This window comes from Xyrauchen texanus, chromosome 18, assembly GCF_025860055.1.
Source record: "Xyrauchen texanus isolate HMW12.3.18 chromosome 18, RBS_HiC_50CHRs, whole genome shotgun sequence".
Taxonomy (NCBI): Eukaryota; Metazoa; Chordata; class Actinopteri; order Cypriniformes; family Catostomidae; genus Xyrauchen; species Xyrauchen texanus.
Genome location: NC_068293.1, coordinates 36,810,260 through 36,823,658, shown reverse-complemented (window position 1 = coordinate 36,823,658; position 13,399 = coordinate 36,810,260). Strand labels below are relative to the sequence as shown.

The window sequence follows — 13,399 nt, the reverse complement described above, 5'->3', positions numbered from 1 at the left end:
GCATAATATTAGGAGACAGTGCCTACCCACTCCTACCATGGCTGATGACTTTTCTAACAGCAAATACACCGGCGCAGGCACGCTTCAACACTGCTCATTGCAGAGCAAGATGTGCAATTGAGCGTTTAAATGGAGTTCTTAAGAGGCGCTTTGCATGCCTTAACTACCTGAGAGCGGAACCACAGAAAGCATGCAACATAACCCTTGCCTGTATTGTCCTGCACAACATCGCTACTAAGCGCAATGTCCCTCTCTGTGCTGACAATGATGCACCTGAGCCCCTTGGAGACCCTAATCAACCTCCTGCATTCTGCCAGAATGAGCAAACAGGACGTGCAACAAGGGACGCAATAGTTAGACACTATTTCTGATTTGGATTTGTTTTGGATTTCAAAAATCAGTGATTGCCATTCTTTGCATTTTTTTGGTTATTCTGTAATCATTGCATGCATCACTAATAAATATTCTAAAAACAAAAATATTTTCGATTGTGATGAATATATATATATCAATTAGTGACAGAATAAAATGTATTGTTTTTGGTCAATTTTGACAGCTGTTTGGGGGATTATTTTATGAGGCGAAACTCTTTCTATTTTGCTGTAGGCCTATACTGAAAGGCTGAATACGTTAAAGCCTACCTAATCACTGTAGCCTGACGGATGAACAAATAAAATTAAAACCTTATGAATAAATAGGATATCTTGTAAGATACTGCATGATCCAAATATAGTATTATTTGATACATTTTTAAAGTTTTCATTACATTTGGGCATGAAATCCATGCTGAATCCACCCTTCTGATAGGATCAGTTTAATCCAGATTTTTTGGATCAAAGTGATCCAAATCCTACAAAAAAGTTCTGAAAAACCCAAACTAAAGGTTTGATCCGGATCAAAACCAAGATTGGATTATGTGATCTAATCCGATTATGTAATCCGTTTTTTCTTTTGAAAAACCCATTTTCAAGATTTGATCCAATCCGTTCTCCAAAATCCTAGTGGATTACTTTTGAAAAACCGGGCCCAGAAGACAACTGCACACATTCATTCAATCGACACATCTAAGGTCAGCTGTTTCATGCAACACACAGCATTAAACAGAGCTCCAGTTATACTATTGTGACTCACCGGTGCCTTCGGTATGAAGCCTGGATGTGGAGAGATGTCTCTTGGATGGGTCTTAAAAGAACAGTTCACCCAAAAGTATCTCATAATTTACCACCCTCATGCCATGCCACGTAATCCATTCATCTCCAATGGTTAAATCCATGTCTTTATAAGAAATATGATAGGTGTGAGTGAGAAACAGATAAATATTTAAGTCCTTTTTACTATAAATCCTCCTCCCTACCCAGTAGGTGGTGATATGCACAAAGAATGCAAATATTCAAAAACAAAAGAAGATTGTGAAAGTGGAGATTGATAGTAAAACAGGACTTAAATATTGATCGGTTTCTCAACCACAGTTTTCATATCACTTCTGAACATATGGATTTAACCAGTCATAGTTAACCAGTCATCGTTTTCTGCTGCCTTTATACGCTTTTGGAGTTCTAACATTTTGGTACCCATTCACTTGCATTGTGAAGACAAACAGAGCTGAGATATTTTTCAAAACATCTTTGAATTCTGCAGAAGACAGAAAGTCATATACATTTGAGATGGCATGATGGTGAGTAAATGATGAGAGCATTTCCTTTTTTGGGGGTGAACGATCCCTTTAAATGTTTGAAGTGCACCCTGGAGGTGCTGGTGCAGATTTAACATCTGCTGGAGGATACTTATGACTAACTAGAAAAATGAAACTTCTTCAAACTGGGTTGCATCTGTTAAAACCTTTATCAAAATACCTGGAGAAAGATCTGGTCTATAGGCTGTAATCATATCTGCCTCAGGATTGTGGTATTATGGGTAATTCTGTGGATTATGGTAGTGACATTTTTTGTGACAAAATTTGTGACAAAAAGTTGCCTTGGTCATTATATATTAATATTTTCAAGGATTATTGTTTTTTTTTTTTTTTTTTATGCATTTGGCAGACGCTTTTATCCAAAGCGACTTACAGTGCAATTATTACAGGGACAATCCCCCCAGAGCAACCTGGAGTTAAGTGCCTTGCTCAAGGACACAATGGTGTTGGCCATGGGCTTCGAACCAGTGACCTTCTGATTAACAGCCCTGTGCTTTACCCACTACACCACCACCACTCCATATCCAAGGATGTGATGAAAATGTTTAACACAATATCATTAATAACTTTATAATTTTATCATCACTTTTTTTATTCTAAATACTTACAAAATCAACTATTACCCACCCTAGAGAAGTCCTGCAGCTGTCCTCAATCAGTATCCACAGATGGTCAGTAGCCCATCAGTTAACAGCCCATCAATAAAGCTTTTCCTGGTTCATTTCTCTGTTATTATTGGAAAATTTCTCATAATCAGATCATTAGACATTATAATTTCAACTAGTAATCATATTTAGATGCATGCTGCGGTGACATTTAAATGGATAGTTCACCCAAAAATTAAAATTCTCTCATCATTTACTCACCCTCATGCCATCCCAGATGTGTATGACATTGTTTCTTCTGCTGAACACAAAGCAGATCAACATCCAAATCCTTTTTTATTAAAAATTCTCCTCCCTTCCCAGTAGATGGCGATATCCACGAATAATGCGAATCACCAAAAACAAAAGTAGAAGAATGTGAAAGTGAATGTAAAGGTGGAGCTTTATAGTAAAAAAAAAGACAAATAATGATCTGTTTCTCACCCACACATCTCATATCACTTTTGAAGAGATGGTTTGAACCATTGTTTTTTTTTTTGCTGTCTTTATGTGGCTTTTGCACCTTCAAAGTTCTAGCCACCATTCACTTGCATTGTATGGACCTAAAGAGCTGAAATAGTTTTCTAAAAATCTTTAGGTGAGTAAACAATGAGAACATTTTCATTTTGGGGTGAAGTATTCCTTAAAAACATACACTGGCGGCCAAAAGTTTGAAATAATGTACAGATTTAGCTATTTCTGTAGGAAATTGATACTTTAATTCACCAAAAGTGGCATCAAATGATCAAAGAGTATAGCCAAGACATTACTGATGTAAATCACAGCACCATCACTATTTGGAAAAAGTCATTTTTGATCAAATATAGATAGGCCCAATTTCCAGCAGCCATCACTCCAACACATTATCCTTGAGTAATCATGCTAAATTGAAGATTTAATACAAAGGTTTACACTGCAGTCTTCAAAGACAAAGGAAAACTGGCTCTAACAAGGACATAAAGAGATGTGGAAGGCCAGATGTACAACTAAACAAGAGGATAAGTACATCAGAGTCTCTAGTTTGAGAAATAGACACCTCACATGTCCTCAGCTGACAGCTTCATTGAACCTGCTCAACACCAGTTTCATGTACAACAGTAAAGAGAAGACTCAGCGGTGCCTTATGGGAAGAATTGTAAAGAAAATGCCACTTTTGAAACAGATAAACAAAAACAAAAGGTTTGAGTGGGCAAAGAAACACAGACATTGGACAACAGATAATTGAAAAGAGTGTTATGGATCATAACCCCTTTTATGGGATCAGCTAGACTGTAAGGTTCGTGAGAAGTGCCCAACAAACAGCCACATCTATGGCAAGTGTTACAGGAAGCATGGGGTGACGTGTCACCTGAGTATCTGGATAAACTGACATCTGGAATATCAAGGATCTGCAAAGTTTTCATTGCTGCACGAGGAGGATTTTTTGCTGAGAACTCTTTGAAGTAGTTTAAGAAGTTCTGAACATTTCTTTCAATTTGTAATAGTAATTTTTCATGTTATTAATGTCTTTACTATACATTGTGATCAGTTGAATGCCACTTTGGTGAATACAAATAAAAATGTCTTTCAATAAGAGTAAAATCATTCCAAACTTTTGGCCACCAGTGTACATATATTGATTACATATACTTCTCTGAAATTAATTAAGAGTCCATTCAGTTTTTCTGACAGCTGATTTTATTCATGAATGTTCATGTTTTAATATCAACATATAGACACTTCATTCTACTGTAAAACATTCATATTATCTCCACATTGTCACTGTTTAAGTGCAACATAATTCATTCCAGAAAAGCTTGATTTAGTTTCACATTAAAGGGTTGCTCGGCATGACTAAAAAGAGTAGTAAACACTCACACGCACACATGAAATAATATAAAACCTTATTCATCCAACAATTCTTTCCTCGATACTGTGATTCTATGTCTTTTCACTCAGTTTAAAATCTTGCATCATACTGTATTATTTGAAACTGTTTTTAAAGCTTTATCAACTCTTTTTTGAATATCCCAAGTTATAAACAAATTATGCTAGAAAACAAGCCTGGGATAGAATTTTATGCAAAGTGTTAAAAAACAGAAGAAAGTTTGCACTGAACCATCATAGCAAGTACTGCACTAAACACAGAGCAAACTAAAATTCATAATCCAAGCCAATATTTTATTACATGTGATAAGTAGGCCAAAGGTGTTGTGGTGACAACATGACTTTTATGTGCCACTAAATGTAACTGGATGATAATAAAACAATAAGGACAATACTTTTTATATTTCCCCCACTTGGCTTGCCATTTTGCAGGTTTTTTATCAGAGGGCCATTTTATCATGGGTGTAGAACACACAGGGGATGTGGGGGACATGTTCCCCTCACTTTCAATAAAACCAAAGTTCGTTCCCTGCACTTTTTCACAGGGCAAATGTGTTTGCGCTGTGTTTTCCATACAGCAAATGTCTAAAAGTATAAATGCAAAAGTTAAAATTCACTGGTCAATCATGTAATTAATTCAATGAAAAATTTTAATCGATTTAGAGCCTTAAAATATATCTTATATATTTATGTTCGTCTTGTGCTAACTTGAGCTAGTCTCCCTCACTTTTGAAAAGATTGCTACGCCCCTGATGAGGCTACAAATAGAAAACCCTTTTTTGTGTTAATATTTCATCCATTTGATTCATTAACATTTAATAAAAAAACAAAACAAAAAAAATAAACAAGCACTGGTTCTGTAACCATGTTCACCAAATAGTATGCACACTGTTAAAAAATTAACTGAAATAATACAAACTATATATGTTATAACATTGTCTCTTAATAAAATTAAAATCAGGTTGAAATTAGTGAAAATTGGCACTTCTTTGAGACAGCTCCATTCCATCTAACCAAGTTAAAAGCCTCTTTACAAGATCACTAGTCAAATACGTCTTTAACCAGCTTTCTGAAGCTGGTTTCTTCATAAAGACAACTTTGGCCAACATAACATCCTCTCAAATACACAGGGACTGAGTTTCCTCCCAAAGCAATGTTGCTGCAGTTATGCTAAGGAGAGGAATTTGTCCTGATGCATGCTGTATACTATTGTCTGCTATACCGATGCACTGACATCTGCCATATATAATACATTCCTGGTGTTCAAAGCAAAGACTTCAACATATAAAAAGTTGAATTCACACAATTTTTCAATGTGCTTTAATGCACTGGGAATTTTCGCACAAATGTCGCTCCCAAAAACTGTGAGGCCCACAACAGCCTTTTTAAATATTACAATAAATTCAATCCACTTTAGTTTAGGTCAATGCACTTTAATAAATGCCGAAAAATCTTGGTTGATGGCACTAGAGTAAAAACTAGAGTGCTCAACATTATTTAGTCAGTGAGCTATTAATAATTGTCATTTATACTGATAACCACGTACAGTATAACAACTACTTGTAATAAAAGTCTTAATTATGCCATATAAACTAGTTGAAAAAAGATATACACCATTTTCCACAAATCTCAAGGCCCTGGTTCACTTGTGGAAGACACCACAAAAAATACACATTGACATGACAATTTTTTTGCATCAAATGATGGACTATAATGGGTTTTATGTAAGAAACACAGTCACTCTGTTTGACCAGGATGGGTCCAAAGTTCCCGACCCCTTGCTAGAGACGCAACACTGATAATAGCTAAAGTAGGTTTGTCAGAAAGTCATGGGAAAATGTGTCATAGAGTAGAGGGCAAGAGCTAAAAGTTCCTGGACAATAAAACTCAACTGCACTGTGCATGCTGGCCACAGCTGACAAAGGTAAATGCATCGATGCCCGTTATGTTTTTGTCAGCTTGGACAAGAAATGTTTCTGTTGGTGTATCTTGTCTCAAAACTGGCTCAACTCTGTGGACAGGAGCAGAAGATCCTGTTGAAGATCTTCTTATACACACTGCACATTAACCAGCTCTGTGTCTCTCTGTGTCATTGTCCTGAAGACCCCTGGAACCCTTTTCTCGTCTCTCTGGAGAATGCCCAGTGGTGGAGCTCACTGAGAAATGGGTGTTGTAGGGGTGTTGGGTGTTGAGGGGGTGGATGGGGTCTGAGGGCTACTCTGGTAGGAACGTAGAAGGACTTTGTGCTTTGTTGCCACCTTGGCCCTTATCTGCTGCTGTTGCTCCAGGAAATCCTTGAGGCGTGTGGTGGTGAAGGTGAGAGTCTGTCTCCGCAATCTCATTAGGTAAGCATCCTGCAGCCACGAGTTGTTAAAACAGTCTTTAATGGTCGGTCGGGCCCTAAAACACAGCATGCACACATAAGAAATCAGTTAGCTTTGAGACACTTTACCTGACCTCCACTGAAAGGTAGATGACTTGTCTTAAAGTTAGGAAATGCAAAACTACTGACTTTTATTAAACAAGTTGACACTTTTTAGGGGAATTCGTCTCAGCCTCAGACGGACTGCTCTAACTGTCTGATGCACACAGCACACAAAATTGGAAAACGCTTTCTCAATCCTTGCAGCCCAAATCTTATTGGCTGATTTAATAGAACTTCTGTGAGTAGAGGCACACAGGACTTTTTATCAGTCTGCCTGGAAATAGAGTCGTGTTCACAAGGTTCCCCATTTATATAATGAGCGCTTTTGAGGCCAAAATATTCCCCAGATTTGCCAGATTAGTGACATCAATCTTTTAAAAAATATACAGAGTATCGTTTGCTGTACATATTTTCTGCTATATTCCCATATGTTTTCTGTGCAATCACTAGAGGAGACCTACGTACCATTATGCAATTTATGTCTTTTCGATGTCAGCCTTTTTCATATGATATATCTCCAATAATTTTGCCACTAAATGGCACGCAATGACAAAACCGACTGTGTTTGAAGGATTTACATGTCAGTTAGAGGTTTTTCCTGCCTAATTGGGCAGTTCTTGTCCAATTTAAACTGATATACAGCCAAGACCTTTGCCATTTTAGTCAAAGCATACTTCGGTCAGACGCGAATGCTAAGCGTCCGCGAACAGGACGCAAATTTCATTATAAGCAGAGTGTGCGAGCACTGAACGTTTGCAGCCCAATTTTTCTTGACATGCATCATTCAGACCGCAGAATGCTCATTTGAATAATTATGAATAATTTATTATTTACGAATTAGTTGGTCCACAAGGTGGCAACACTCACATTTGAGTCTTTGCTGTCATGAAAAAGCGCTACAAGATGATGTAATTGCCGATAAATAACATGAAATGAAGGTAAAAACAAAACAATTCCGTAATTATATCAAATGTCTTTCTTTTTATTTCTTTTTTTTCACCTTTTACTGCTATCGGTGGTGCCTTTTTCTTGCGTTATCAGATCATTTCAATGTATATTTCAAAGCAGGAAATAAATTTCACTATACACAGAAAATCACATTATAGTACACAAATAAAACAAATAACCATTTCTTATGCAGATATATGGTAATACAAGACAATGTGTTAACATGAGTATTACTACGCTCATATTTGCTATACAATGCTTTATAATGCTTACCATGATTCTTAGTAGTGTACATCACGCCAACAAGAAACTTACCATGATATGCATTTTGTAAGTTCATGTGTGGACTATAATTACAAAAGGCAATTTTTTATACTTTTTTGGAAGAATTATATTTCTTACACATAATGTAAATTTACATTATGCCCACATCTTCAGACACTACTACACCACTGGTCTGAAGGAATATAAAGACATTAAAATAAATAGTCTAGTGTCTTATAGCAGTCATAGCATGCATGAGCCAACATTCTCTGTATGCGTGCAGAGTTCATATTCTTTGAAAGTCTCACGGTCGACTGTACACAGACATTGTGCGTTTGCTTCAAGATCTGAACATTAACTTGGAGAAAGTTTTTTAAAGTTTAACTTGGACTTAACACATGTATGGGCAAATGTCCACAAAACAGGACACATTTCACCACAAAATAAAAATAAATAAAAATTGACAATTATATTTGGTATAAAACCTATTTAAAAAATAAAACCCATTTTCATGCAATTAGGCATATCCTACAGTACATCCCAAATAAAACACTTTAATCCAAAAACATTTTAATTTAAACAGCATAAATTGAATGCAGGACAACAAATACTTACAGTCTGTATTAATACATTTCCATTTACTGTAGATATTTTTGCATTACTGTAATGAGGATTTGGTGGTGGATTGTGCTTAGTAGTCAAAAAAGTAAATTTATGATGCACCAAATCTCAAGAGATGTTGTACTTACCAAGGGTAGCTGCACAGGATCTTCTTGAGGAACAGAGAGGCACTTTGGGACACATTTTGGTAGAGCTTACTGAGGTCAAACTTGGCGGCCTGGATTCTGGCCTCTGTCTCAGCAGGGTCATTCTCTGTAAACGGCAGCTTCCCGCTGAGCCTGAACGGTATACAGAGTTACACACGACAGTGTTTATGTCAAAAATAACACCGACACATGGCTCACAAGGTCCAGAGGATTTCAAGAATGTGAAAATAAAAGAAATTAGATAAAATAATTGTACACAATACTAAGGCTCCCTCTTGCTAAATTGCACATAACATAGATAGCACAACATCATCAGTGTGGACAAAGTTATATTTGACATTTAACACCCTGAAATTCAGAAAGACAGGGCTGCAGTGGACATCACTTACATGATGCAAGTTAGTACACCAATGCTCCAGATGTCAGCTGGTGGACCCACCACATCCCCTCTCAACATCTCAGGAGCTTTCAGTAATCAGCAAGGATTCAGGACAACAAAAACACAAATTACAGATTGCAAAAATAATAAATAAATAAAATAAAAAGGTCAGAACAAGATCTTAAAGGAGAAGGAATTTAAAAGCCATGGTAATACAGAACACAGAGGCATCTACAAGGGATAAAGCTAACAAAGATCAATACCCAACACTAATAAAGATTACAAAGAAAACCTCATTTACAAAATAATGCACAAATGTATCTCTTACACATATAGTCCAGGGTTCCAATGGGTGGGCTGAACTGCTTGAGGAAGAGTGGATTGAAGGTCTGTGCACTGCCAAAATCAATAATCTTCACCACATTCATGTAGGTAACAATAATATTGTCTGGTTTGATATCCAGATGCAGGATTCTGCGGCTGTGCAGATAGTCCAGACCCTGAAGTATCTGTACGATATATGCCACCACGTCATCCTCTGAGTATCTGAATCTAGAAAGGGAGATAAAGAGCTAAACAACCAAAAAATCTAACCTGTATTGCACAAGCTATCAATTCAAGTGATTACTTTGGGGTATATTCACAGTTGTACCACTTGTGTATGGTTTTTATTGCCCAAAATTGGTTTTATTTACTAACCACCTGCAATCCAGTTTAACTAGGCATGCGCTGGAATAGCACACTTCCCTGCACACTTCCAACGAATGAAAGAATGAACTGGTGTGATGTCATTTAAAAAAAACAGTGTTATCATAAACTACAATAACAGATTGCAATTGGCGCATATTATGGCTGTGCAAGTGCATTGGTGAAATTAATGCACAAAGTAAAGATTACAAATTACACATTATCTACTGCATATATACAGTATCACTTTAAATAATCATTGAGTAGTTAATACAGCTTCTTTTACTACTCTAGTGTGAATTCTACTCTTAGAATGAGGCATAAAGTAACACATATGTTAGATAAGTTGATGCTTTACATGTAGTCTTGTGCATCCTTATATTTAAATGCTCCTGTAAACAGCACCTCCTGTAGCATGGCATGTTTCTGAATATTCATGAACAGTATGTCGTTGCTCAGTTGTTGTTTTGAACTTCTTTTTGGTTCCAAGTGAAGAATGAAGAAGCTCTTCATGAGCTGGGACCTTCAGTCGTTGTTATTCTTTTCAGTGCAAGCATGCCTCCTTTCTATATAAATTAGAATTATTATAGATTGCACCTAATATCCAAAACCATGCACTATTGGCCTGGCACAAATAATATTGTGTTAGTAACACCCCCCAGCCCCCCGCTCAGGACATACACTACACGCATGAACAAACATCAGTCTGACCTGTCAATCAAGCTATAAAGCAGCTCTTTTCCTGAGCAGCACTCAGAGATGAGCACCAGGTAGCGAGGGGTGACATAGGCCTCATGAAGAGCCATGATCTTCTCGTGGTGGAGGGACTTCAGGATGTCATACTCCTGTAACACGGCGTGCTTGCTCTCAGGCTCATATGGAACAATCTTGGCCATGTACAGATTACCGGTGGCATTTTCTTGACACTCTCTGATCACACCAAAACGACCTCTGTGAGGTGGAGAAAATGTCATATCAGGGTGTTAGTGGTTTGTAGATGCATTGGCTGCAATATAGAGTTTACATTACTATGTACAGTGCAGCATCAAAAATAAACCAAGGCTTAGTACAAGCATGGCTTAGAATAACAAAAGTGCCTCTGATACCCCTAATAATGCTCCTGTAGTGAAATCAATAGTGTTTTTTAATTGTCATCTAACATGTGAAATATTTCATAATGTTTTATTCTAGGCCTATTTACACCAAAAGTCAAAAGTTTGGACACCCCTTGACTAAGACTTATTGTCTTAAATCTTTTGATATAAAGGCTTAAGCTTAAATGCTTGTCATTTGTTTTGTAGACAAATATAAATTGTGACTGCATATTAATTTCTATATTTTTTTTTTTAATAGAAAAGTTTGTCCGGATAGTGAAGGAAATATCTGCATGTGCATTATTTAAAGCTACTTATGTTTTTTTTTTTTTTTTTTCATTTAATGGGTAAGCCCATTACAGCCACAATTGTTCATACTGAGAATTAAATTAATGTTCCGGGTTCAATAAATGTGAAGCCCGATTGACAGCATTTGTGGCATAACGTTAATTGCAACCAAATGGAAGTTCAACTCGCCCTGAAAATTTTGGTTACAGTAAAGTACATCCAATGGAAGTGAATGGGGCCAGTTCATAAACCTTAAAATACACATTGTTTCAAAAGTATGGCCACAAGACATTTTATACATGTTAACATCATTTTAGTGTAATAAAACTGCTTACTTACCTCATCGGTGTAAAGTTGTATCTAATATTACAACCCTAACATGACAAAGAAATGCCTGTCAATTCTGTAAGCAATATTATCACACTAAAATCACGTAGAACAGAGATTTTTTAACACTAAAATTATGTTAAAATGTATATTGTTTACATCTTGTGGCTCTACTTTTGAAAGTAGAACATTTTAAGTGTGTATTTTAATGTTTAAGGACTGGCCCCATTCACTTCCATATTAATTCCCTGTAACCTGTAACCATCATTTTTGCTAAAGAAGGGACTAATCCAAATTTATTTATTAAACCTATAACATCAATGTAAATTCAGTAATTTAATTGGAGTATTTGACATGAATGGCACGCTGTCTGTTTTTAAATTACAGTATGTGGAAAAAAAGCCCACATAAATGAGCAAAATTCCCCTGAAAATAAATTTTGACAATTTTCGTTAATTTCTGATACTAGTACAGAGCAATATGAAAGCGATCAGTCACTGACACTTTACCTAGCTTTCTCATCCATGAATGTGTACGGTTTCTGGGGCACTCCCTGCCTTAGGGTTGAGTCTCCAGGTTTTCCCGAAGGAGTCATGCGCCCAGTTGGCATAATGAGTCCAGACGGAGTGGCTCTTCCACTTGGGGTCATACGACTGGGTGTGCCTGTACCCTCCCCTACAGGACTCAGGCTTGTAACCAACACCACCGGTGGTGACAGGGCAGGAGAGGGTGTATTTGGGGTGGCTAGTGTCACTTGCGCTGTTGTGGTAGCTGGGACATACATAGGCACTGAAGAGATAGGCTTGCCGATAACAGGAGGAGGAGACACCAGAGGAGGCGGAGACACAGGGGGAGTTTGGGCTGGGGATGCGACCATAGTGACAGGGCTCAGAGGTTTGGGCAGTACGACAGGGGGTGAGGGTTTGGCGGGAAGGGGCTGAGCTGCAGGGGAGGCTGGAGAGGGCTTTGCCATTGTAATGCTGAGGGTGGTCTTGGATTTAGCTGGGGTAGGAGTATAAGGGGCTGGAGTTTGAATGTCAGGTGCGGTATGATGAGCAGGGGCAAGGGGAGCAGGGGATGGTGTAGAAGCTGAAACAAGAGCAGTAGGTGGAGAGATAGTAGGCTTTACCGGCTGGGCTGTAGAGGGGGCAGAAGTTGTTGGTTGAGCTAATGGTTTTACACCAGCAGGCTTCATTGCAGGCACAGTCTTGATAGATTTTACCACTGCAGGTCCAGGAGCTGATGAAAGTGTTTTGACAACAACTGTTCCACTGGACTTTTGAGGTGCTGTAGATAACAAATTGATTTAAAAAATGAAAATGTGTACAGAAGGTGTATTCAAAGCATAATGTGCTATGCAAAGTCTTTCATTTCAGATTTTGGATTCTCTAACAGCAGTTCTGTTCTGATAGGGTTGCAGAGACCGGGGAAAAAACACAAAAATGCAAAAAACGTGTTAAATGCAAAACAATTAAAATGCATCTAACCATATAATTGTACATAGTTTGAATAACAAAATGAATAGGATTGTGAACTTTTTAAGAGGAGGAGGAAATGGTCCCTATATCTTTTGTTGTTGACATCTAATTCATCTGTCACTGTATGAAGCTAGCCAAGTTAGGCAGATGCCAATATGGGCAGGTTGCATGACATTCCTTCATTCATAAAAAAACAAGAAAAAACTATGCAAGGCAAAAAAAAAAGACAACCTAGACTACATTAAATATATGTCCATGTACAACTAGGATAAACAGGGTTTTGTGCAATTACTTATTAGCAGCTGAGAGCAAGAATTATCAAAATCAAATTCAAGAGGCATTTTAGTATTAATAATAATGATAATAATAATACATGTAATTGATTTTAGGGGATTTTTATTTTACTTTTGTACGATAAACAATTTTGGCAATGTCCTTGATTACCACCAGGGGTGGACTGGCCGTCAGGAGCACCGGGCGTTTTCCCGGTGGGCCACTAGGTCATTTGGGCCAGCCCATTGCCGAGCAAGTACCGGCCC

At 37.5% G+C, this 13,399-nt stretch overlaps 1 protein-coding gene across 1 annotated transcript in view; it reads right to left on the bottom strand.

Moving 5' to 3' along the window:
• Positions 1 to 4,004: 4,004 nt before the first annotated feature.
• LOC127658839 (striated muscle preferentially expressed protein kinase-like) overlaps positions 4,005 to 13,399 on the bottom strand; it is a 102,109-nt gene continuing 92,714 nt past the window's right edge. Inside the window, exons 37-42 of the mRNA XM_052148370.1 lie at positions 11,892 to 12,669; positions 10,385 to 10,624; positions 9,315 to 9,538; positions 8,997 to 9,072; positions 8,590 to 8,739; positions 4,005 to 6,603 (exon numbers count right to left, since the gene is read on the bottom strand). Of these exons, the coding sequence (XP_052004330.1) occupies positions 6,357 to 6,603; positions 8,590 to 8,739; positions 8,997 to 9,072; positions 9,315 to 9,538; positions 10,385 to 10,624; positions 11,892 to 12,669 (1,715 nt within the window). The 3' untranslated portion in view covers positions 4,005 to 6,356. The remainder of the gene's footprint in view (positions 6,604 to 8,589; positions 8,740 to 8,996; positions 9,073 to 9,314; positions 9,539 to 10,384; positions 10,625 to 11,891; positions 12,670 to 13,399) is intronic.